General features: G+C 42.5%; 2 protein-coding genes across 2 annotated transcripts in view; both read right to left on the bottom strand.

Moving 5' to 3' along the window:
* si:ch211-246m6.5 (von Willebrand factor D and EGF domain-containing protein) overlaps positions 1–3,265 on the bottom strand; it is a 49,866-nt gene extending 46,601 nt beyond the window's left edge. Inside the window, exon 1 of the mRNA XM_031792360.1 lies at positions 2,952–3,265. Within this exon, the coding sequence (XP_031648220.1) occupies positions 2,952–3,051 (100 nt within the window). The 5' untranslated portion in view covers positions 3,052–3,265. The remainder of the gene's footprint in view (positions 1–2,951) is intronic.
* Positions 3,266–12,546: 9,281 nt separating this feature from the next.
* Positions 12,547–24,427, bottom strand: part of LOC109890441 (low-density lipoprotein receptor-related protein 1B) — a 160,703-nt gene continuing 148,822 nt past the window's right edge. Inside the window, exons 85-89 of the mRNA XM_031792245.1 lie at positions 17,922–17,998; positions 17,133–17,223; positions 14,316–14,466; positions 13,935–14,030; positions 12,547–13,215 (exon numbers count right to left, since the gene is read on the bottom strand). Of these exons, the coding sequence (XP_031648105.1) occupies positions 13,072–13,215; positions 13,935–14,030; positions 14,316–14,466; positions 17,133–17,223; positions 17,922–17,998 (559 nt within the window). The 3' untranslated portion in view covers positions 12,547–13,071. The remainder of the gene's footprint in view (positions 13,216–13,934; positions 14,031–14,315; positions 14,467–17,132; positions 17,224–17,921; positions 17,999–24,427) is intronic.

Below are 24,427 nucleotides of genomic sequence, written 5' to 3'. Positions count from 1 at the left end.
ATACAGTGGGGCAAAAAAGTATTTAGTCAGCCACCAATTGTGCTCCCACTTAAAAATATGACAAAATGAGAAGAAAAAAAATCCAGAAAATCACATTGTAGGAGTTTTTATGAATTTATTTGCAAATTATGGTGGAAAATAAGTATTTGGTCAATAACAAAAGTTTATCTCAATACTTTGTTATATACCCTTTGTTGGCAATGACAGAGGTCAAACATTTTCTGTAAGTCTTCACAAGGTTTTCACACACTGTTGCTGGTATTTTGGCCCATTCCTCCATGCAGATCTCCTCTAGAGAAGTGATGTTTTGGGGCTGTTGCTGGGCAACACAGACTTTCAACTCCCTCCAAAGATTTTCTATGGGGTTGAGATCTGGAGACTGGCTAGGCCACTCCAGGACCTTGAAATGCTTCTTACGAAGCCACTCCTTCGTTGCCCGGGATGTGTGTTTGGGATCATTGTCATGCTGAAAGACCCAGTCACGTTTCATCTTCAATGCCCTTGCTGATAGTAGGCTTTGTTTGTTTGGTCCCAGCTCTCTGTAGGTCATTCACTAGGTCCCCCTGTTCCACCTCCCACAAAAGCAATCCAGACTGTAACTGTATGTAAGGCTATAATGATTTTCAGCCCTGCTATATTGTCTGCGGATGTGTCCAATAAACTGCTGCTTTCTTACCATATGGTCCATACCGCCATACCACACTGCCTTAAATCTGATGCAGCTGTCTGACTAAATACTTTTTTGCCACACTGTATTGAACTTCAGTCGTCTCAGGCCAGTGGCACATTTATGGTTAGATCAGAACTTCCGTTATAATAATTGGCCTGTACAGAGAATTAAGTCAAAACCACAAGTCCAAATTAGTGTGAAACCAAATCCAAACTGGCCTCCCTTGGGGGCATTTTGCTGCAGCAGGACAAACCACAGTTGAGGTCAGCTCAATGCTGATTGGCCAATTTTTTATATATTTCTTTTATCAGCTTGAACATTTTGAGTAATGCCAACCACAAAGCCACTTCTCTAATATAATTTCCCAGTGTGCCTTGCCTTTTTGAGTGAATTGTAGAGTTACCACCCATGACTGTATTTGTTAGTGACAGAGACATAGCTGCTGAATTCATTCATTTTCAGTCCTGTGGCCTTCACCAAGTGAGTTCCTAGGCAAATGTTATCATTATAATTAAACTCTATTCAGTATAAATCTCATATGGCCTTATTTTTTACCCTAATACAGTGGCCTGAAACTCATGGTTTATAGGCCACATCAGGCCTGCAAGTAGGGTTGCAAAATTCCAGTAACTTTCCCAAAAATCCCAGATTTTCAAAAAATCCTGGATGAAGGATTTCCAGGAATCTCCCAACCCAAAGTTCTGGAAAACCTCTGAAATGTACCAGTTTTGCAACCCTACCTGCAAGTCACATTATACTGGCTTGCAAAGTGATGTGTAATTCCTATTGGAATCCAGCCAGAGTTAAGATATCCAATAGTTAAAATATTTATTCACCCACAAACTGCATTCGTAATGACTGCCAGGGTTAGGAACAGTGTGAGGAGACTACCTAAGCCATTTAAACTGAAACAACCATTTCAGTAACGGGTGAAAAAAAAATCTAACTAAATAGCATGTGTGGCATACGATTGTTTCACTTAATCACTTAATGTCCATACAAAAATACAGATATTAAATACAATTCACAAAAATCTACCTCTGCAATAGCCCCTGCTAGGGAAAAAAGTACATTTGTTGTCATAACTTCTTTAAAAAATATCAGTACCGCACAAACAATTTAAACAATAATGATTTTTTAATTTACTTTGGGTTCAATTTACTAGACGTTTTTGAGTAAAAAATGCCTTGGGGCTTACAGTGTTGGCGAGAAAACGTCCAACTCCAAGTCTACAATTGTCTATGTTTAAAATGCCATTCATTACATGTACTGTATGTGTTGTCTGTTCTGTACTGTCCCACATAGGCTATATTTACAACTCTGTATTGACATTGTTTTAAGGTTGTATTACTGGTAACATGGTTACAATCCTGTAAAGCTGCCCACGACAAAACTCCTTATGCATATCTACTTATCTACTTGTTGGCTGGTGGTGAGTGACAGGTATGCACGGTTTTAGAACTAGACACCAAATGACACAGCCACACAACCTCTAATTGTGTCCTCCTCAGCAACTGGCCACAGTGCCAAGTTCTCCAGCAGCTTGCATTTCTAAAACACTTAGGCCTACAGTATTATGCATTATATACAACTTACATTATAGGCCTACTGTAAGGTGTTGAGAAAGAGACCTAAGCAACACAGTGCCAAGTTCTCCAGCTGGTTGTATTTCTAGATCACTTATAATAATAGAGAGTCCAGTGCATCATTAGGTAAGGTGTCAAAGCACAACACTTGCCATAGACCTATACAGAGCTATACCATACTATACTATGATTGTTTAACAGTATTTCATTTATAAGTAGAACAACAAAAGGCTGGTTTAGGTACCAAGGGAGACATTTGTTCCACCTCCCCCAAAAGCAATCCAGACTGTAACTGTATGTAAGGCTATAATGATTTTCAGCCCTGCTATATTGTCTGCGGATGTGTCCAATAAACTGCTGCTTTCTTACCATATGGTTCATACCGCCATACCACACTGCCTTAAATCTGATGCAGCTGTCTGACAATGGAAAAGTTTGGGGAAATGTTCTGATCCTCTCAAGTCTTATCTGTGAATTTTTGTTATTAAAAAGTATCTGGAGGAGTGAAAGAACACTGACAATACACTTTGTTATATTCCCTGGATCATAATAAATCATGAAACTGCAAAGCTCTCATCAGTCAACAATTGAGCGCTAAACTAAATTGTGATATCTTCCTTTTTTATAAAGGGCAATAGTCGAGGCATTAACGTCTTACTGTACTCTTTTAAAACGTTATGATTTATTCGACTTACCTAACTGGGCAAGCGCTCTCAACTGCATCAAACAGAGAAACACAATGCGCAGATATCCCGGGACTGACGCCTGTGAGAGGCTGCAAACTACGCAATCCATAGTAGCGGTTCACAATTTCACCGAAGGAAAATATGCCACAAATTTTCACAGATGTTAGATCCCATTTGAGAATCTTCGAAAGTTTTCCAAATGTTCTTGAGTGACGAAATAGTTATCGTTTAGTTGTTTCGGAGCATCGGTTCAGAACCGTGGCTCCTCAGATTGTATTAAAGGTTGAATCCGTGGGTAGATTTAGAACGTTCTTTTCTTTTCAACCAACTTTTCCAATCAAGACACAACAAGTTGCTCAGTCTTACAAGGAGGAGGGAGGACAGCACATCCCGCCTTCAAGTCTCCATACTACCCCCTGGGGTGTAGGTGGACCCTCTTGAAGAATCCATACTGTAACAATAGTCTTTGGCAAATTCAACTCCTCCTTGACCAACAGGGACAAAAGCCTCACATATTTTTGTGGGATATCTACACTTTTTTTTGTGAATAGAAAAGTTATTACGGTTATACTATAATATACAAAATTATAATTGACCAATTTATGATGTTAGCTCAATGATCATTCAAATCATGTAAATTGAATCCAGCTTGTTGGTGTGATCTCAAAACTGATTTAGCCCACTGAGCTAAAGCCTAGACATTCCCACATGCTCCTTTTTCCATCTGATTTAGAATGCTATAGCTATGTTGTTTATTCTCACCCTGACTGACCAGCCAATAACACTGTAATCCCCTAAATGTATGTGAGCAGAATAAGCCCTCTGCCGCCTGGAGAGAGCGATAGGGTCATCGCACTGTCGATGCTGTGCCACAGAATGTGGCTCTGTCCCAATTTAAAGTTATTGCTTTGTCCAGATGACATCTATTAGACTTGGCTTGCCCTCATTCTAGCCTGCTCTGGAAGTAGAGCTGGGGCTCTGCTGAATGGCATGGCCCTGCTACGGTCCTGCAGTGTCTCTGTATTCTCCCAGCCTCCCCCAGACAGATGCCCTGGATTAATGGTTGGAGACAGTGTCCTGGGGTGGTCTAGGAGTCACTGCGCAGCCAACGAAGCACTCGTATGCCGGTGCCAGGATGGGTTCTGCTGTCCCACACGGTCTCTGTCCAGTAAACGTAGAACAAATACAGTATGGAGGGAAAGGGGTTGGAGACATACCGATGGGCAGGTGCCTCCCTCTTCTTCCATCTGCCTCAAATCCAATTCCACAGACAGACTACCATGAGTCTGAAGTTGTGTCCTGGCGGTCTCCCTTAGCCAGATGCTACATGCCCTGTCTTAAGGGTGACGAGCTGGAAGGCAGGTGCCAACTTCCCCTCCTGTCTGCCTCTGGATGACCCAGGCCTGGATGGAAACAGGACGAAAACATGGTTGGACTACCTGAATCAGAATGTATTTTTTTGTTGAAAATTGGTTTGTTGGCGCAGTTGTTTAAGGCGTTGTATTGCAGTGCTAGGGGCGTCACTAGAGACCCGGTTCGATCCCAGGCTGTGTCACATCCGTCCGCGACCGGGAGACATATGAGGTGGCGCACAGTTTTTGGCCGGCCAGGATGTCCTTGTCCCATCGCGCTTGAGTGACTCCTTTTTTGGTCGCCAGCTGTACTGTGTTTCCTCCGACATATTGGTGTGGCATACAGGCTAAGCGATCAGTGTGTCAAGAAGCAGTGCGGCTTGGAGGGGGACGCATGGCTCTCGAGCTTCGCCTCTCCCGAGTCCATACGGGAGTTGCAAGATTGTAACTACCAATTGGAAATTGGGGAGAAAAATTATTGTTTGTTAAGAAATGCGACCCAGGAGCCACCCTCCTATCCATCTCACCCAGGCCTGGATTCTACAGCTCTACAATGAGTCAGACTATATACCTAACAGCCTATCTACCATGGGTCGTCCCAAATGGCACCCTATTCCCTACATAGTGCACTACTTTTGACCAGGGAACATAGGGCTCTGGTCAAAAGTAGTGCACTATATAGGAAATAAGAGGCCATTTGAGACACAAGTCTTGAGTCAGACATTGTGTATGTGACGCTGATGTGAGCAGGTCATTGGGTCAAAGACGAGATGAAGGCTAATAGAAAGTTTACTGTCCTGGAGCAGGCTTTACTGGGATTGCTGCTAATCTTTACTACTCTTGCTGTATGTGAACTTCACAAGTCTGGTAATACTCACTGCTGCTGTTGTGGAATTGAGTCCCCCAGTGAGGATGGAATAAATGGATTACAAACTTATGTTCTGAATAATGGGTTAATTGAGGCAGTGTTCAACATGGTCTGATACAGTGGTGGAAAAAGTACCCAATTGTCATACTTGAGGAAAAGTAAAGATACCTTTAATAGAAAATGACTCAGGTGAAAGTGAAAATCAACCAGTAAAATACTACTTGAGTAAAAGTCTAAAAGTACTTGGTCTTAAATATACTTAAGTATCAAAAGTAAATATAATTGCAAAATATCAAAAGTAAATGTATAAATCATTTCACTTATATTAAGCAAACCAGATGGCACAATTTTCTTGTTTTTTAAATTTACAGATAACCAGGGCCACACACCAACATTCATAATTTACAAACTAAGATTTGTGTTTAGGGAGTCCGCCAGATAAGAGCTAGTAGGGATGACCAGGGATGGTCTCTTGATAAGTGTGTGAATTGGACCATTTTCCTGTCTGGCTAAGCAATCAAAATGTAACAAGTAATTTTTGGGTGTCAGAGAAAATGTAGGAGTAAAAAGTACATTCTTTTCATTCGGAATGTAGTGGAGTAAAAGTAAAAGTAGTCAAACATTAAGAGTAAAGTAAAGTACAGATACCCCCCAAAAACGACTTAAGTAGTACTTTAAAGTATTTTTCCTTAAGCACTTTACACCACTGGTCTTATAGTAGGTTATATGGACTTATAGTAAAAGTAAATACTGTTCTTTCAATGATATAGACTAATCAGGTGAATTCAAATAAAATACAATAAAGTGTATTTGTCACATACACGTGTATAGCAGATGTTATTGTGGGTATAGCGAAATGCTTGTGTTTCTAGCTCCATCAGTGCAGTAATATCTAACAATTTCACAACACAACACACAATACATACAACTCTAAAGTAAAGGGATGGAATTAAGAATATATAAACATTTGGGTGAGCAGTGCCAGAGCATCATAGTCTAAAATATAGTAGAATATCATAGAATACAGTATATACATATGAAATAAGTAATGCAAAATATGTAAACATTATTAAAAGTGACTAGTGTTCTATATTAAAGTGGCCAGTGATTTCAAGTCTATGTGTATGGGGCAGCAGCCTCTAATGTGCTAGTGATGGTGTTTACCAGTCTGATGGCCTTGAGATATAAGCTGTTTTTCAGTCTCTCGGTCCCAGCGTTGATGCATCTGTACTGACCTCGCCTTCTGAATGATAGTGGGGTGAACAGGCAGTGGCTCGGTTAGTTGTTGTCCTTGATGATCTTTTGACCTTCCTGTGACATCATCTGTAGGTTGTCCTAGAGGGCAGGTAGTTGGGCAGACCGCACCACCCTCTGGAGAGCCCTGCGGTTGCGGGAGGTGCAGTTGCCGTACCAGGTGGTGATACAGCCCAACAGGATGCTCTTAATTGTGCATCTGTAAAAGTTTGTGAGGGTTTTAGGTGCCAAGCCAAATTTCTTCAGCCGCCTAAGGTTGAAGAGGTGCTGCCGCGCCTTCTTCACCACACTGTCTGTGTGGGTGCACCATTTCAGAATTTGAAGCTTTCCACCTTCTCCAGAGCCCTCACCTCCTCCCTGTACGCTGTCTTGTCATTGTTGGTAATCAGGCCTACTACTGTTGTGTTGTCTGCAAAGTTGATGATTGAGTTGGAGGCGTGTGTGGTCACGTAGTCATGGGTGAACCGGGAGTACAGGAGGGGGCTGAGCACGCATCCTTGTGGGTTGCCCTAGTGTTGAGGATCAGCGAAGTGGAGGTGTTGTTTCTTACCTTCACCACCTGGGGTTGGCCCATCAGGAAGTCCAGGACTCAGTTGAACAGGGCAGGGTACAGACCCAGGGCCTCGAGTTTAATGATGAGCTTGGAGGGATACTATGGTGTTGAATGCTGAGCTATAGTCAATGAACAGCATTCTTACATAGGTATTCCTCTTGTCCAGATGGGATAGGGCAGTGTGCAGTGCAATGGTGATTGCATCATCTGTGGATCTAATGGGGCAGTAAGCAAATTGAAGTGGGTCTAGTGTTTCGGGTAAGGTAGAGATGATATGATCCTTGACTAGTCTCTCAAAGCACATGATGACAGAAGTGAGTGCTACAGGGCGGTAGTCATTTAGTTCAGTTACCTTTGCTTTTTGGGTACAGGAGCAATGATGTGGGGACAGCAGACTGGGATAGGGAGAAATTGAATATGTCCGTTAACACTCCAGCCAGCTGGTCTGTGCATGCTCTGAGGATGCGGCTAGGGATGCCGTCTGGGTCGGCAGCCTTGCGAGGGTTAACACGCTTAAATGTCTTACGTCGGCCACGGAGGAGAGACCACAGTCCTTGATAGTGGGCCGCGTCAGTGGCTCTGTGTTATCCTCAAAGTGGGCGAAGAAGGTGTTTAACTTGTCCCGGAAGCAAGACATCGTTGATTCCGGACAACGTTGTTGCTGCCATCTATCCACATGGCTGGTTTTCCCTTTGTAGTCCATGATTGTCTGTAGAGCCTGCCACATACGTCCCCGTGTCTGAGCTGTTGAATTGCGACTCCACTTTTACACTTCCTGATAAACTCAGTCACCGTATCAGTGTATTTGTCAATGTTATTCTTAGAGGCTACTCAGAACATATCGCAGTCCGTGTGATCAAAACAATCTTGAAGCGTGGATTCCGATTCAGGGGAAAGCCATGATCCCTTATGGATATCACTTGTTAAATCCACTTCAAGTCAACATGGGCCAGCATCCCTGTAGAACGCTTTCGACATCTTGTAGAGTCCATGCCCTGCTCCTAATGTTTGGTAGACTCATTGTACAACAGTTTTTCAGAAAAACGAAACTATATGAAACTACAATGTAGAAAAAAGTAATAATGAATTAAAACCCTTGAATGAGTAGTGTCCAAACTTGACTGGTACTGTAAATGACAATATATATATATATATATATATATATATATATATATATATATATATGTATATATATATATATATTCAGTATACAGTTGAAGTCGGAAGTTTACATACACTTAGGTTGGAGTCATTAAAACTCGTTTTTCAACCACTACACACATTTCTTGTTAACAAACTATAGTTTGGCAAGTCGGTTAGCACATCTACTTTGTACCTGTAGATGCATTTCAAAGCCTACCTTGAAGCTCAGTGCCTCTTTGCTTGACATCATGGGAAAATCAAAAGAAATCAGCCAAGACCCCAGAAATAAAATTGTCAACTTCCACAAGTCTGGTTCATCCTTGGGAGCAATTTCCAAATGCCTGAAGGTACCACGTTCATCTGTACAAACAGTAGTTCCCAAGTATAAACACCATGGGACCATGCAGCCATCATACCGCTCAGGAACGAGATGAGTTCTGTCTCCTAGATATAAACTTACTTTGGTGCGAAAAGTGCAAATCAATCCCAGAACAACAGTGTGAAAATGCTGGAGGCAACAGGTACAAAAGTATCTATATCCATAGTAAAACGAGTCCTATATCGACATAACCTGAAAGGCCGCTCAGCAAGGAAGAAGCCACTGCTTCAAAACCACCATAAAAAAGACATACAGTTTGCAACTGCACATGGGGATAAAGATCGTACTTTTTGGAGAAACGTCCTCTAGTCTGATGAAACACAAATAGAACTGTTTGGCCATGATGACCATTGTTATGTTTGGAGGAAAAAGGGGGAGGCATGCAAGCCTAAGAACACCATCCCAACCGTGAAGCACGGGGGTGGCAGCATCATGTTGTGGGGGTGCTTTTCTGCAGGAGGGTCTGGTGCACTTCACAAAATAGATGGCATCATGAAGAATGAAAATTATGTGGATATATTGAAGCAACATCTCAAGACATCAGTCAGGAAGTTAAAGCTTGGTCGCAAATGGGTCTTCCGAATGGACAATGACACTTCCAAAGTTGTGGCAAAATGGCTTAAGGACAACAAAGTCAAGGTATTGGAGTGGCCATCATAAAGCCCTGACCTCAATCCTATAGAAAATGTGTGGGCAGAACTGAAAATGCGTGTGCGAGCAAGGAGGCCTACAAACCTGACTCAGTTACACCAGCTCTGTCAGGAGGAATGGGCCAAAATTCACCCAACTTATTGTGGGAAGCTTGTTGAAGGCTACCCAAAACATTTGACCCAAGTTAAACAAAGGCAATGCTACCAAATACTTATTGAGTGTATGTAAACTTCTGACCCACTGGGAATGTGATGAAAGAAATAAAAGCTGAAGTAAATCACTCTCTACTATTATTCTGACATTTCACATTCTTAAAATAAAGTGGTGATCCTAACTGAATTTTTACTAGGATTAAATGTCAGGAATTGTGAAAAACTGAGTTTAAATGTATTTGGCTAAGGTGTACGTAAACTTCTGACTTCAACTGTATATTTTGCTTAGAACACTTCTGGGGCCAAATAATATCATCAGTAGGTTGCCGTTTGGGGAACCCTGCTATAGTTCCTAACCATGGATTCTACTGATGTCTAGCTAAAGTCAAATTAGACCCTTGTCTGTCGGATATCCATACATCTCTTTGTGTTTCCATGAGAAGAAACTTCATCAATTGTTCATCGCAAAGAAGGTGTCTGATTTCCAGCAGATTTCCTCCTGTAGCCTACTGTGTGGGTCTTCCTACCTTATGCCAAAGCTACTTCTCACTGGAATGAGCAACAGAACAAGAAGGTTGTGGCAGGTTTTTACCCAGTGCCCACCCTGTGCCTACTTCCTTTCAAAGTGTCAGCTCCTGTAGTGTTCAAAGAGATGAACGTACCCTCCTCATTAGTTCACTTGTGAGGTCCATTCTTGAGTGTTTGTTTAGACAGTTACCTTTCCTGTTGCCTAAGTAGGGGAGACTTGGAAAGTTGTAATACATTTGGGCTTTCTATGACTTGGTGCTCTCTAATGGTGTATCTTCACTAACTGTGACCTATACAATATTTACAAGCCTTGTCAATTTACACTCCAATTATTACATTATAATAGGGAACTAAAATATCATTGCAAAGAACAAGACTGTAACTATTTTACTCACCGTCTGCATGATCTCCCGTGGACAGATTCTGCGCAGCTGACCAAATTGCACAAGATCTTACTTCTGGGTTAAGATTTTACAGTCTGCATACCAGCAGCCAATTAACACAGCAAGGGCGGATGTTTCCATAATACACTAGAGCACATTCCTGGAGACGGTCTTCTGAAAAGAGGATCGGGAAGCAGAGCAGCATAGCCACCCCATGTGATCTGAGGTGAATAGGATGTTCGACTGAGGCAGATATCGGAGATCTTTTTTTTTTTCATCCTTTGTTTTGTGCGTTTCTTGTATTCCTAAAGGTTATATTCAAGATAATCTTTGAAAGACTGCAACTTTAATTTTAGCTGGCCAGGTTCTGGGTTCCCGAGAATATATTCCAGAGGAGGTTCTGGCTCTGTCTTTTTTAATCCACATTTGTGATTAAAATGAAGTTATAGACTGGAGAGACGTATTCTCAAAACAAGTATTATCACTTAATGGCAAAATAGTGATTGTAGGCTTCCTGCTTGGCTGAGAAGAATAGTACTAAGTATAAGGTGTGTTGTGGATGGTTTAGAAAAGAGATGTCTTTAGTCTAAATATAGGGCCCATGACAAAACCCAGGTGTTCCTAGCCTTTTAATTCAAACTTTTACGTCCATGTTTGTGTGATAATAGCTTATTTATTTCAGACTGACTAAAAGTAGGTAGGTAAGGTTTTTCATTAAAGAGATACTTTACAAGAAACGTTGAAATATAATTGACCATTTAATGGCAATCATTTTCCTGTCTTCGAACAATACCTCTGTCTCTCCCTCACCCTTCTCTCTATCTCTCATCAGAAGGCAAAATCAATGTGTCCTTCAATGCTGATATCTTTTGAAGCCATACACTATTGTGGCCAAGCACTAGTAATACCATGTTTCATCGCATTGCTCAAATCCTTTTTTGTTGCACCTAAACATAGCCGCCAAAAGAAGGAGAAAATGCTGTTAACAAGCCTAATTGGGGATAGACCCGGTCAATGAGAAGTCCTGTATCATCATACTTAACTTCCCTCTCCGTGCCTTTGAAAAACGTTGTTCCTCTCCACTGCGGCACTTAAAGTAGTAGCCTACTCACGGTAGTTAAAGCTAACTTTGCAGGGGAGTTGGCATTATCTAGAAGCCAATTGATGTCCTCTCGCTCCCTGAGAACGACATAGGAGCTCCCGGGCCTAACGTTAGACCTTGAACAATACCAGATGTCACACAGCTTTTTACTGTGAGAAAACATGGGACTGAAGAATGGAATGTCGATAACAGCATTTTGCAACATACTGGATGCAAATTGTGCATGTGTTGTTGTTTTGAGTGATTTACAAAGTGGCATGGGTGGATTGAGAGATGAATCCATGTTGATGGATTTCTTGTTAGTTAGAAAGGAAGGGATGAGCCTATCCATCTATGATTGACAGTTTTCAAGTAGTGTTGACTCCCGTGAGCGTCACCAACCAATGAAAAGACAATGAAGACATCACTCAAGAGTAGCATTCCATACAGCAATACAGGGCTCCCAGCAAATAAGCTACTTTCAATGTATATTATATTATATAATAAGGTGTCTGCTAGCCATGAGTTTCTCTCACCTTTTCAATCTGGATACTCTGCGTGGCCCTTGGTTAGAGAGGGTGGGGAAAATCACAGGGAGGCTGACAACACAACCAACCCTCTGCAGTGTGTGCGGGCAGGTGTGCTTTCAGATAAGGAGCAGCTAGTGGAATTAAACCCTGCCTAGTAGAAGACAGAGGAGCTGTGAGACTCATTCCCCGAAGGACAACACAATCCATGTGCACGTAGAGCCTGAAAATCATTCTGAGCACAAGGATACAGTACATTGAATAGTAGTGCCCCACACAATCTCATGAGTGATCATATCGTTTAAGTCATTTACTTTTCTCCGTTGCTTTTGAAGATATCTGGTCATGGAAACATATCCCAAAATGTGATAATGTACAACCGATCCCTGGTTTTGGTGCTGTGGCTTAACTGAGAAAGATATGACATTTGCAAGAATGCAGTGACGCAAAACAACTTAGGGGACATACAGTGCCCCCTACTGACCCAACAATTACCACCCCCAAAGACAATCAGCAGGTAAAGGAACAGTCCTGGGCTCAGATGCTACTGTTCTAACGATGAACTTAGCCTGAAGACGCTTTCGGGAAACTGGGCCCAGACATGTTTACCCAGTTGCAATGTTTTTTAAGTCTGAGCAAAAGGTTTGCAATCAAATTGGGGAACCAGAGGCATACAACAATACATTTTTATATAAAAACAGCAACACAATATATGTATATAGATGAGCAGTCGTGTACTTGAAAGGTCAAGAAACCCCCCATTTATTACATAGCGATGCACTGTACAGTTTTGTATAAAAGTACGACGCGTAATATCTTGTCAGAAAATACAAGCCAAACTGGACATATGTAAATCATATATAAACTTATAAAACGTCTGTTACATCTTTTCATCGCCATTTGAGAAGGTAAATACGGTATACATGAATGTAGGCTGTGACACCATAGTCACTTTGTTTTTGTTGTCCTATCCTTGCGACACATTGATTAGCAATTGATTAGTGATCAGCTGGTAACAGTTGCGAGCTCAAAGCATCATAGCAGGTACTACTTTCTGTGAAGGAAAGTGTTGAAGGGAAAGTCGTTTTCAGTGCAAATGCAAAAGATACACATCGCAGTGTTGCCTGATGATGCCTCGGACATAACATGAAAACAGAACATTCTAGTGTGATATGGACATGTAAAAAATCCTTCTTTTCATTTTGTACATTTTATACAGCTCATATAAAATATTATCCCAATAGCGTACTGCAAAAGGCTATGCAACTGTCTCTCGTATAGTTGCCTCCAGTTTCTTTGGGAGTGGCTCTCTTCTCTCTTCAATATTGATGACGGGCTTCCGACAGTTCTGTCCCTGATCAAGGTATAACTTAGCGTATACTGGGTTGGAGTAGTTCATGGCCTGGGGGGAAAAAAAGCACAAAAACCCAAGGAGAGTATTACTTTTAACACTAAACATGGCCCGGATGAGCTAATAACCATTTCATAGGCCAGCAGCATGATTTCAATTAGATTCATTATTTATTAAAGTATCTCGTATCTTTCAGATGCCCAGCCTATATGGGTATAAACAACAATTGACAGTGTTAATGTGAATAAAGTGTTTTGCAGTAAGTCCAGAGCCTATTGTTGCTTAACAAGGCAAGACAAGGACACTGTCGCTGACATCCCACCAGGTGACTGTAGACAAGCTCTAGCCATGTGGAACACCAGCAGATGGTTTCTTTCAATTATAAAACTGGGTGGTTCGAGCCCTGAATGCTGATTGTCTGACAGCAGTGGTATACCAGACCATATACCACGGGTATGACAAAACATGTATTATTACTGCACTAATCCCGTTGGTAATCAGTTTATAACAGCAATAAGGCACCTCAGGGGTTTGTGGTATACAGTCTACATACAGTACCACACCCCACACCCCATATTGCTTAATTATAACACATATTACACACATTCTGGAGGAAGCCTTTACCGTAGCTTTCATGAATACAACATGAGATCCTGGATTGTCTCATAAACCCTACTAGGAACCCAATGGCCTTGGCTTTGTATCAATATACAGTAGGCTTTTATACAGCATCTCTCCCAGAGAGGACAGTGAATTCACAAGGAGTTTACCTGTCCAGGAAGGATCTCCTTAGGGAGATGATGTACTCTGTCAGGGTGAACTGACAGAGTGTGCAGGTGACTAGACCTCACACCAACACACCAACCCTACAACACATAATGACCACATTAACGTCACACACCAACACACCAACCCTACAACACATAATGACCACATTAACATCACACACCAACACAACCATTACAGTTTAACCTTCCAGAATAGAATACAATAAATCTTTGCCTATTGGCTACATGCCAATATCCACACGGGCACAACACTGAATCAATGTATTGGGCATGCGTTCTATGTAGCATGCTAGTGTGGGTATTGCGTAGCCCTTGTTAGAAACTCAGGGAAAAGAGAGGATACAGGAGTAAGCGTTTCCAGACCTTGTGTGGGTCCAGGGTGAAGCTTGGCTGAAGGTGTTTCCCAGCATCAGAGTGATTGTCGTGGTCCACCTCATACATGTTGTACGAGGGGTTACCGATCTCTACGTTTAGCCCACCATTCACCATGGGCTGCCGCTGGACTATTTTCCCCCTGTAAATGATAACATTGATGGAGGTTAGGAGAGCATTATAAACCTTCATGACTGCTTACTACGTTTAGCCCACCATTCACCGTGGGCTGCCGCTGGACTATTTTCCCCCTGTAAATCATAACATTGATGGCGGTTAGGAGAGCATTATAAACCTTCATGACTGCTTACTACGTTTAGCCCACCATTTACCATGGGCTGCCGCTGGACTATTTTCCCCTTGTAAATCATAACATTGATGGAGGTTAGGAGAGCATTATAAACCTTCATGACTGCTTACTACATTTAGCCCACCATTCACCATGGGCTGCCGCTGGACTATTTTCCCCCTGTAAATCATAACATTGATGGAGGTTAGGAGAGCATTATAAACCTTCATGACTGCTTACTACGTTTAGCCCACCATTCACCATGGGCTGCCGCTGGACTATTTTCCCCCTGTAAATGATAACATTGATGGAGGTTAGGAGAGCATTATAAACCTTCATGACTGCTTACTACGTTTAGCCCACCATTCACCGTGGGCTGCCGCTGGACTATTTTCCCCCTGTAAATCATAACATTGATGGCGGTTAGGAGAGCATTATAAACCGTCATGACTGCTTACTACGTTTAGCCCACCATTTACCATGGGCTGCCGCTGGACTATTTTCCCCTTGTAAATCATAACATTGATGGAGGTTAGGAGAGCATTATAAACCTTCATGACTGCTTACTACATTTAGCCCACCATTCACCATGGGCTGCCGCTGGACTATTTTCCCCCTGTAAATCATAACATTGATGGAGGTTAGGAGAGCATTATAAACCTTCATGACTGCTTACTACGTTTAGCCCACCATTCACCATGGGCTGCCGCTGGACTATTTTCCCCCTGTAAATCATAACATTGATGGAGGTTAGGAGAGCATTATAAACCTTCATGACTGCTTACTACGTTTAGCCCACCATTCACCATGGGCTGCCGCTGGACTATTTTCCCCCTGTAAATCATAACATTGATGGAGGTTAGGAGAGCATTATAAACCGTCATGACTGCTTACTACGATGCGCATGACCATTAATCACACAACAGAACATGTACAGTGCCTTCGGAAAGTATTCAGACCTCTTGACTTTTTCTGCATTTTGTTACGTTAGTCTTATTCCACAATGTATTCAATAAATAAAAATCCTCAGAAATCTACACACAATAACCCACAATGACAAAGTGAAAACAAGTTGGTAAAAAACTAAAATACCTTATTTACCTAAGTATTCAGACCCTTTGCTATGAGACACGAAATTGAGGGCAGGTGCATCCTGTTTCCATTGATCATCCTTGAGATGTTTCTACAACTTGATTGGAGTCCACCTATGGTAATATTCAACTGATTGGACATGATTTGGAAAGGCACACAACCGTCTATATAAGGTCCCACAGTTGACAGTGCATGTCAGAGCAATAGCCAAGCCATGAGGTCGTAGAAATTGTCCGTAGATCTCCGAGACAGGATTGTGTCGAGGCACAGATCTGGGGAAGGGTAACAAAACATTTCTGCAGCATTGAAGGTCTCCAAGAACACAGTGGCCTCCATCATTCTTAAATGGAAGAACCACCAAGACTCTTCCTAGAGCTGGCCACCCGGCCAAACTGAGCAATCGGGGGAGAAGGGCCTTGGTCAGGGAGGTGACCAAGAACCCGATGGTCACTCTGACAGAGCTCCAGAGTACCTCTGTGGAGATGGGAGAACCTTCCAGAAGGTCAACCATCTCTGCAGCAATCCACCAATCAGGCCTTTATGGTAGAGTGGCCAGACGGGAGCCAATCCTCAGTAAAAGGCACATGACAGCCCACTTGGAGTTTGTCAAAAGGCACCTAAAGACTCTCAGACCATGAGAAACAAGATTCTCTGGTCTGATGAAACAAAGATTGAACTCTTTGGCCTGAATGCCACGTGTGGAGGAAACCTGGCACCCTCCCTACAATGAAACGTGGTGGTGGCAGCATCATGCTGTGGGGATGTTTTTCAGCAGCAGGGACTGGGAGACTAGTCAGGATCGAGGCAAAGATGAACGTAGCAAAGTACAGAGAGATCCTTGATGATAACCTGCTCCAGAGCGCTCAGGACCTCAGACAGAGGTGAAGGTTCACCTTCCAACAGGACAACGACCCTAAGCACACAGCCAAGACAACACAGGAGAGGCTTCGGGACAAGTCTCTGAATGTCCCTGTGTAGCCCAGCCAGAGTCCGGACTATAACCTGATCGAACAACGCTGGAGAGACCTGAAAATAGCTGTGCAGGAACACTCCCAAAAATACTCCCAAAGTGTTCCAAGCTTGTAGCGTCATACCAAAGAAGACTTGAGGCTTTAATCGCTGCCAAAGGTGCTTCAACAATGTTCTGAGGAAAGGGTCTGAATACTTAAAGAAATGTGATATTTCAGTTTTACATTTTTTTTAAAAATGAATTAGCAAACACTTCTAAAAACCTGTTTTTGCTTCATCATTATTGGGTATTGTGTGTAAATTGATGAGGGGAAAAAAACGACTTAATCAATTTAAGGCTGTAACCTAACAAAACGTGGAAAATGTCAAAGGGTCTGAATACTTTCCGAAGGCACTGTATGTAGTATGAAGTGACTGGGCATCTTTTGGAATCTGTCTACATAGAAGTAAATACATACCTTTGCTTCCTCTTGCATATGAAAACACCAAAAGCCATGGTAGTGATGAGAATCACCAGCAGAACCAGTGGGACAATGATGGCCATGCTTCCTGTAAACACACAGATCAAACTTTTAGAGTTAAACATGTGCAATACGTAACACACTTCCCTCTTCTCTGTAGTGAAACAATACAATATGTGAACATCCAAAAAGCTTCCACATATGGGGACTGCATTTCTATGGCTCTGCTAAAGTTAAAGTCTGTCTATGGAGGTAAAAGGCTCAGTCTGCACAGTTAAGCCTTGAGAGCAAGTCGACAGTGAAATTTCAGACTGCAGACCAAGATGAAATACCAATCTCTGGGAGGGTAGGGTGGTTCAAAGAGTCTGAAAAGGTCTCCAAATCCAGACAATAGCACTTTTAGAAGTGAAAATAGACTGTATTTCTCTTGTAGGATTTTGTGTCTATATTTGTGTGTGTGAATGTGTGTGTGTCTGTACAGATGCAGGATCTTAATTTGAGCCAGTTTGCTACAACAGGAACATAATCCTGCAGCAACAGGAAATATGAATTATCACCTGGATTATAATTAATGGACATTTTTGTAGGGGTTTATACATTTTCCGTAGTGGACATCAAACTTTAGAAGCCTTTTTAAACTCAAATACACCACAAGTTTGCACATTCTAAGCAACAAAATAGTGATCAAATTAAGATCTTACATCTGTATGTTTGTGAGAGAGAGTAAAGGTGCAAACAAGCGAGAGAGAGAGAGTCTCTTCACAACTCTTTCCAATAACTACTCACCCCCGCTGATGTTGCCAGACAGACTGTTCTTGGGGGCAGGTCTCTCACACTGTGTACCTGACCAATCAGCTGGACACCTAGAAAAGTCGCAATGAGTATGAATAGCTGTCTGTTGGTCAAACCAAATCTCTTTAACAAGAAGGCTATGGTGTACACACACTATAGCCGTCTTAATTAAGGAGGACGGGCTCGTGGTAATGACTGTATCAAATACATCAAACACATGGTTTCCAGGTGTGCCGTTCCGGCCCTTATTATGAGCCGCCCTCCCCTCAGCAGTCTCCTGTGACACGCACACACATCTCTTAATTTCATCTCCTCATTTGGTAAAGTCTCAGGGAACATGCATGCATAATTCATTCCCTCATCGAGTTAAAGAAAATAAGCATAATCTCACACGAAGTCTGCATCCCAAATGGGACCCTTTTCCCTTGATTTTGCACTACTTTTCACCAGGGACCATAGGAAAAAGTGGCGCACTATGTAAGGAATAGGGTGCCATATGGGACCCATAAAAGTTTGGATGTAATCCAGAGACAATGATCCATTACTACTTTTCTCATTCCCCTCCCTTGCCCAGAGGAGAGTAAGACATGCAATTACGCTATATGTAATCTGACAAGGGGGACCGCATGATGATGAAATGATATTAGCTCATATTAAATAGACTGTAAGCAGTATTTAATCAAACTTTCATTAGAGGGACTGTGGCTCACTGCAGGTACCACATGAATCATAGTCCTGAAGGGCATGACAGCTTGTAGCTGACCTATATAAATCACACCATTGGTTGCTTGGGAATATGCTTCGCTGCAGAAAGTTGTTCTCGATCACTTAGAGACTTCGTTATTGTCCTGTTTTCACTGCATGCGTTGAGAGAGAGAGAAACGTAAGGCGTGTCTGTGCTGTGAATGAGGGAACGAGGAACATGTGTTGTAAGGGGTTCTATTGTACAATATGTTAAACAACAGACAGAAACAGAGGTACTGGTGAGATTCTGAGTCGGGGAGTGATGTACAGGGTGGACGCTGCTGGATAGTGAGAGAGTGAGGGCTGGTCTCGGAAATGGCAGGAGAGGAGGAGGGAAGGAGATGAGGAGAGGAGGAAGGAGGGGACGGGAGCCAGGGAAGAGAGGAGGGGTAAAAGTCAGACCTACTTGCACTGGGGTTTGTTTAAGGCGGTTAACGTGCAAATCCCTTTATTCTGACAGTAGTTATCACATGGATTGGCCCGCTGGTCACAGCGCTGGTTCAAGAACCCAGGCGTGCAGCTGCAGCACAGAGAAATGATCGCCACATGAACGAATCATATATTGAGGAACACAGAGACAAAGTCTGCATCTGAAATGGCACCCTATTCTTTATATAATGCACTCCTTTTGACCAGGGCCCACATATGGAATAGGGTGCCATTTTGGACACATAGAAAAAGAAGGTAGAGCACAACACATTCTCACAGACCACCAGCTCGGGCCATTGGAGGATACGGAGTATGAAATCGAACAGATGGAGCTAGGCCCTATTTCATCCTAGTGTTTCCATAGGATGTGTGCGTGTTCAGGTGAGAAAGCAAAGCATTATGGCAAGCAATCCATCTAATGTCACGCCAAGTGGGAGCAAAATAGGTTCAACTGCAGGAATAGCCCAAAATTGTTGTTTGAGATCTATAGAATGACTCACACTACCGGTCAAATGTTTTAGAACACCTACTCGTTCAAGGGTTTTTCCTTATTTTTTTACTAATTTCTACATTGTAGAATAATAGTGAATTCATCAAAACTATCAAATAACACATATGGAATCATGTAATAACCCCCCAAAAATATTTTATATATCAATATATTTTACACTTCAAATAGCCACACTTTGCCTTGATGACAGCTTTGCACACTCTTGGTATTCTCTCAACCAGCTTAATGAGGTAGTCACCTGGAATACATTTGTCACGTTTCTTCAAAATTTAACCCAGAAGCAGACCAGGACAAGGAGAGTAGGAAGAAGGTGAGTATTTATTTACAAGTGAATGTGAATGGGTAGATATATCCAGGTGGCGTAGCGGGCAGCGGTGGTGAGTTGATGGGAGTAAATAGGTGGATCCAATGGGGAAGCGGAATCCTCCGACGACCAGGCGGGAATGGGGTAAATGATCCGGGTGAGTAACTGAAGACAGAACAAACGGAGGTAAGTTTAAGGCAAGCAAGACGTACAAAACAACAAAACAAATTCTATCCAACTTGAGGCTGATACTATGGCACAACATACTGTTCATGGCTAACGATCCGGCAGGGAATGGTTGTCAGGTCCGGGCTTATGAAGAGGAGAGATGATGATCAGGACCAGGTGTGCAGATAGCTGATGGGATACAGGTGCGGGTAATCAGAACTCCCAACTGGCTACATTGCCCGGCAACCAGACAGGGTGCGTTCCAGGACGCCGGAAAAAACACTCCAGGACAGAACACTGGCAAATCTCAGACTCAGGAAACGGGATTCGTGACACATTTCACTTAACAGGTGTGCCTTGATAAAAGTTAATTTGTGGTATTTCTTTCCTTCTTAATGCGTTTGAGCCAATCAGTTGTGTTTTGACAAGGTAAGGGGGTATACAGAAGAACCAAGTCCATATTATGGCAAGAACGGATCAAATAAGCAAAGAGAAATTACAGTCCATCATTACTTTAAGACATGAAGGTCAGTCAATACGGAACATTTCAAGAACTTTGAAAGTTTCTTCAAGTGCAGTCTCAAAAAACATCAAGCGCTATGATGGAACTGGCTCTCACGAGGACCACCACAGGAAATGAAGAGTTTCCTCTGCTGCAGAGGATAAGTTCAATAGAGTTACCAGTCTCAGAAATTGCAGCCCAAATAAATGCTTCACATAGTTCAAGTAACAAAAACATCTCAACATCAACTGTTCAGAGGAGACTGAGTGAATCAGGCCTTCATGCTCTAATTGCTGCAAAGAAACCACTACTAAAGGACACCAATAAGAAGAGACTTTCTTGGGCCAAGAAACACGAGCAATCTACATTAGACAGGTGGAAATTTGTCCTTTGGTCTGATGAGTCCAAATTTGACATTTTTGGTTCTACCAGCCATATCTTTGTGAGACGCGGTGTAGGTAAACGGATGATCTCCGCATGTGTATTTCCCACCGTAAAGCATGGAGGAGGAGGTGTGATGGTGTTGGGGTGCTTTGCTGGTGACACTGTCTGTGATTTATTTAGAATTCAAGGTACCACAGCATTCTGCAGCGATTCGCCATCCCATCTTGAAGGGCTTAGTGGGAATATCATTTGTTTTTCAACAGGACAATGACCCAACAGACCTCCAGGCTGTGTAAGGGCTATTTGACCAAGAAGGAGAGTGATGGAGTGACCTGGCCTCCACAATCACCCGCCCTCAACCCAATTGAAATGGTTTGGTATGAATCAGATCACAGAGTGAAGGAAAAGCAGCCAACATGTGCTCAGCATATGTGGGAACTCCTTCAAGACGGTTGGAAAAGCATTCCTCATGAAGCTGGTTGAGAGAATGTCAAGAGTGTGCAAAGCTGTCATCAATGCAAAGGGTGGCTATTTGAAGAATCTCAAATATACTTTGATTTATTTAAAACTTTGTTTGGTTACTACACGACTCCATATGTGTTATTTCAGAGTTTTGATGTCTTCACTATTATTCTACAATGTAGAAAATAGTCCAAATGAAGAAAAAACCCTTGAATGAGTAGGTGTTCTAAAATATTTGACCGGTAGTGTAAAGCCCTCGTGTTGTCTTTCTCCACCACCAACCCAATACAACAAGCAATTGGATGACAAAGATAAAAGCAAAAAAACGAACTAAACAAGGACACACATTATTATTATATATTTTTTTTTAATTTCCCAAAAGGGAAACCGATCATTCAAAGCTGTAGTATTGGAGGCGGTGTTATACTGTTTAAAGCTAGAATCCTTAATTGAAACAATAACAAAGCTGCACCCCACCTCTGGTTTGGTAATAGGCTGAGGGGTGGGCCTGGAGCAATGTAACCACTCTCAAATTGATAGACAGAGCTACGGATGCACGGGCTGGCCGTCCATGATATCCCAATTATAGTTTAACAATGTTTTAAGGATACACAGTGTTTGTTTACATTTACATTGTTTACAAGCATTTGGAGTAAAATAAGATTACATTTTGGGTTCTGATGGGGTAGGACAGTTGAACTAAGCTCATGAGGCATTTATACGTTATATTATTCAAGAATCTTTAGGTTGAGTTGAGTTTATTAATTCGACCATTTTACAAAACAAGCACAAAAAAACCTTGAAAAAGCCATACATGCACATGAATAAAATCATCGAGGATAACGCACAATAAATTCTGGGACTTATTTCCATTGTGGTCCTCTTGAATCAATGGGTATATATTATTCATTTGGCTATACAGACTTTATAATACTGAATATGATTAATTCCAAAAGTAAAAAAAAAATGGATGACGCAACTAAGGATTGATCAACTTTGAAAAGCCTCTTGTGAGTGATGCCAGCCCTAGAAACAAACACAACCAAAAGCCTCCTGTGAGTGATGCCAGCCCTAGAAACAAACACAACCAAAAGCCTCTTGTGAGTGATGCCAGCCCTAGAAACAAACACAACCAAAAGCCTCTTGTGAGTGATGCCAGCCCTAGAAACAAACACAACCAAAAGCCTCTTGTGAGTGATGCCAGCCCTAGAAACAAACACAACCAAAAGCCTCTTGTGAGTGATGCCAGCCCTAGAAACAAACACAACCAAAAGCCTCTTGTGAGTGATGCAAGCCCTAGAAACAAACACAACCAAAAGCCTCTTGTGAGTGATGCCAGGCCTAGAAACAAACACAACCAAAAGCCTCCTGTGAGTGATGCCAGGCCTAGAAACAAACACAACCAAAAGCCTCCTGTGAGTGATGCCAGGCCTAGAAACAAACACAACCAAAAGCCTCTTGTGAGTGATGCCAGGCCTAGAAACAAACACAACCAAAAGCCTCTTGTGAGTGATGCCAGCCCTAGAAACAAACACAACCAAAAGCCTCTTGTGAGTGATGCCAGCCCTAGAAACAAACACAACCAAAAGCCTCTTGTGAGTGATGCCAGGCCTAGAAACAAACACAACCAAAAGCCTCTTGTGAGTGATGCCAGCCCTAGAAACAAACACAACCAAAAGCCTTTTGTGAGTGATGCCAGGCCTAGAAACAAACACAACCAAAAGCCTTTTGTGAGTGATGCCAGGCCTAGAAACAAACACAACCAAAAGCCTCTTGTGAGTGATGCCAGCCCTAGAAACAAACACAACCAAAAGCCTCTTGTGAGTGATGCCAGGCCTAGAAACAAACACAAGCAAAAGCCTCTTGTGAGTGATGCCAGCCCTAGAAACAAACACAACCAAAAGCCTCTTGTGAGTGATGCCAGCCCTAGAAACAAACACAACCAAAAGCCTCTTGTGAGTGATGCCAGCCCTAGAAACAAACACAACCAAAAGCCTCTTGTGAGTGATGCCAGCCCTAGAAACAAACACAACCAAAAGCCTCTTGTGAGTGATGCCAGCCCTAGAAACAAACACAACCAAAAGCCTCTTGTGAGTGATGCAAGCCCTAGAAACAAACACAACCAAAAGCCTCTTGTGAGTGATGCCAGGCCTAGAAACAAACACAACCAAAAGCCTCCTGTGAGTGATGCCAGGCCTAGAAACAAACACAACCAAAAGCCTCCTGTGAGTGATGCCAGGCCTAGAAACAAACACAACCAAAAGCCTCTTGTGAGTGATGCCAGGCCTAGAAACAAACACAACCAAAAGCCTCTTGTGAGTGATGCCAGCCCTAGAAACAAACACAACCAAAAGCCTCTTGTGAGTGATGCCAGCCCTAGAAACAAACACAACCAAAAGCCTCTTGTGAGTGATGCCAGCCCTAGAAACAAACACAACCAAAAGCCTCTTGTGAGTGATGCCAGCCCTAGAAACAAACACAACCAAAAGCCTTTTGTGAGTGATGCCAGGCCTAGAAACAAACACAACCAAAAGCCTTTTGTGAGTGATGCCAGGCCTAGAAACAAACACAACCAAAAGCCTCTTGTGAGTGATGCCAGCCCTAGAAACAAACACAACCAAAAGCCTCTTGTGAGTGATGCCAGGCCTAGAAACAAACACAAGCAAAAGCCTCTTGTGAGTGATGCCAGCCCTAGAAACAAACACAACCAAAAGCCTCTTGTGAGTGATGCCAGCCCTAGAAACAAACACAACCAAAAGCCTCTTGCGAGTGATGCCAGCCCTAGAAACAAACACAACCAAAAGCCTCTGTGTACTTGAATGTAGGAGATCATACAATTTGCAAGAGAGAAAGGAAAACTGAAACCCTTTTCTCTTGGAAAAAACGTGGAAATAAGCCACCTCTGGGTGAGACCTCATTGTCTTCTACTACGTTCCCATTTTAGTATCCTGGGTCTAATCCCGTCTCTACTACAGTACTCGCTCTGTCTCGCACAG

This window comes from Oncorhynchus kisutch, linkage group LG16 (genome assembly GCF_002021735.2).
Source record: "Oncorhynchus kisutch isolate 150728-3 linkage group LG16, Okis_V2, whole genome shotgun sequence".
NCBI lineage: Eukaryota > Metazoa > Chordata > Actinopteri > Salmoniformes > Salmonidae > Oncorhynchus > Oncorhynchus kisutch.
Note: the sequence above shows the minus strand (reverse complement) of the source record. Positions and strands in the feature narration are given on the sequence as shown.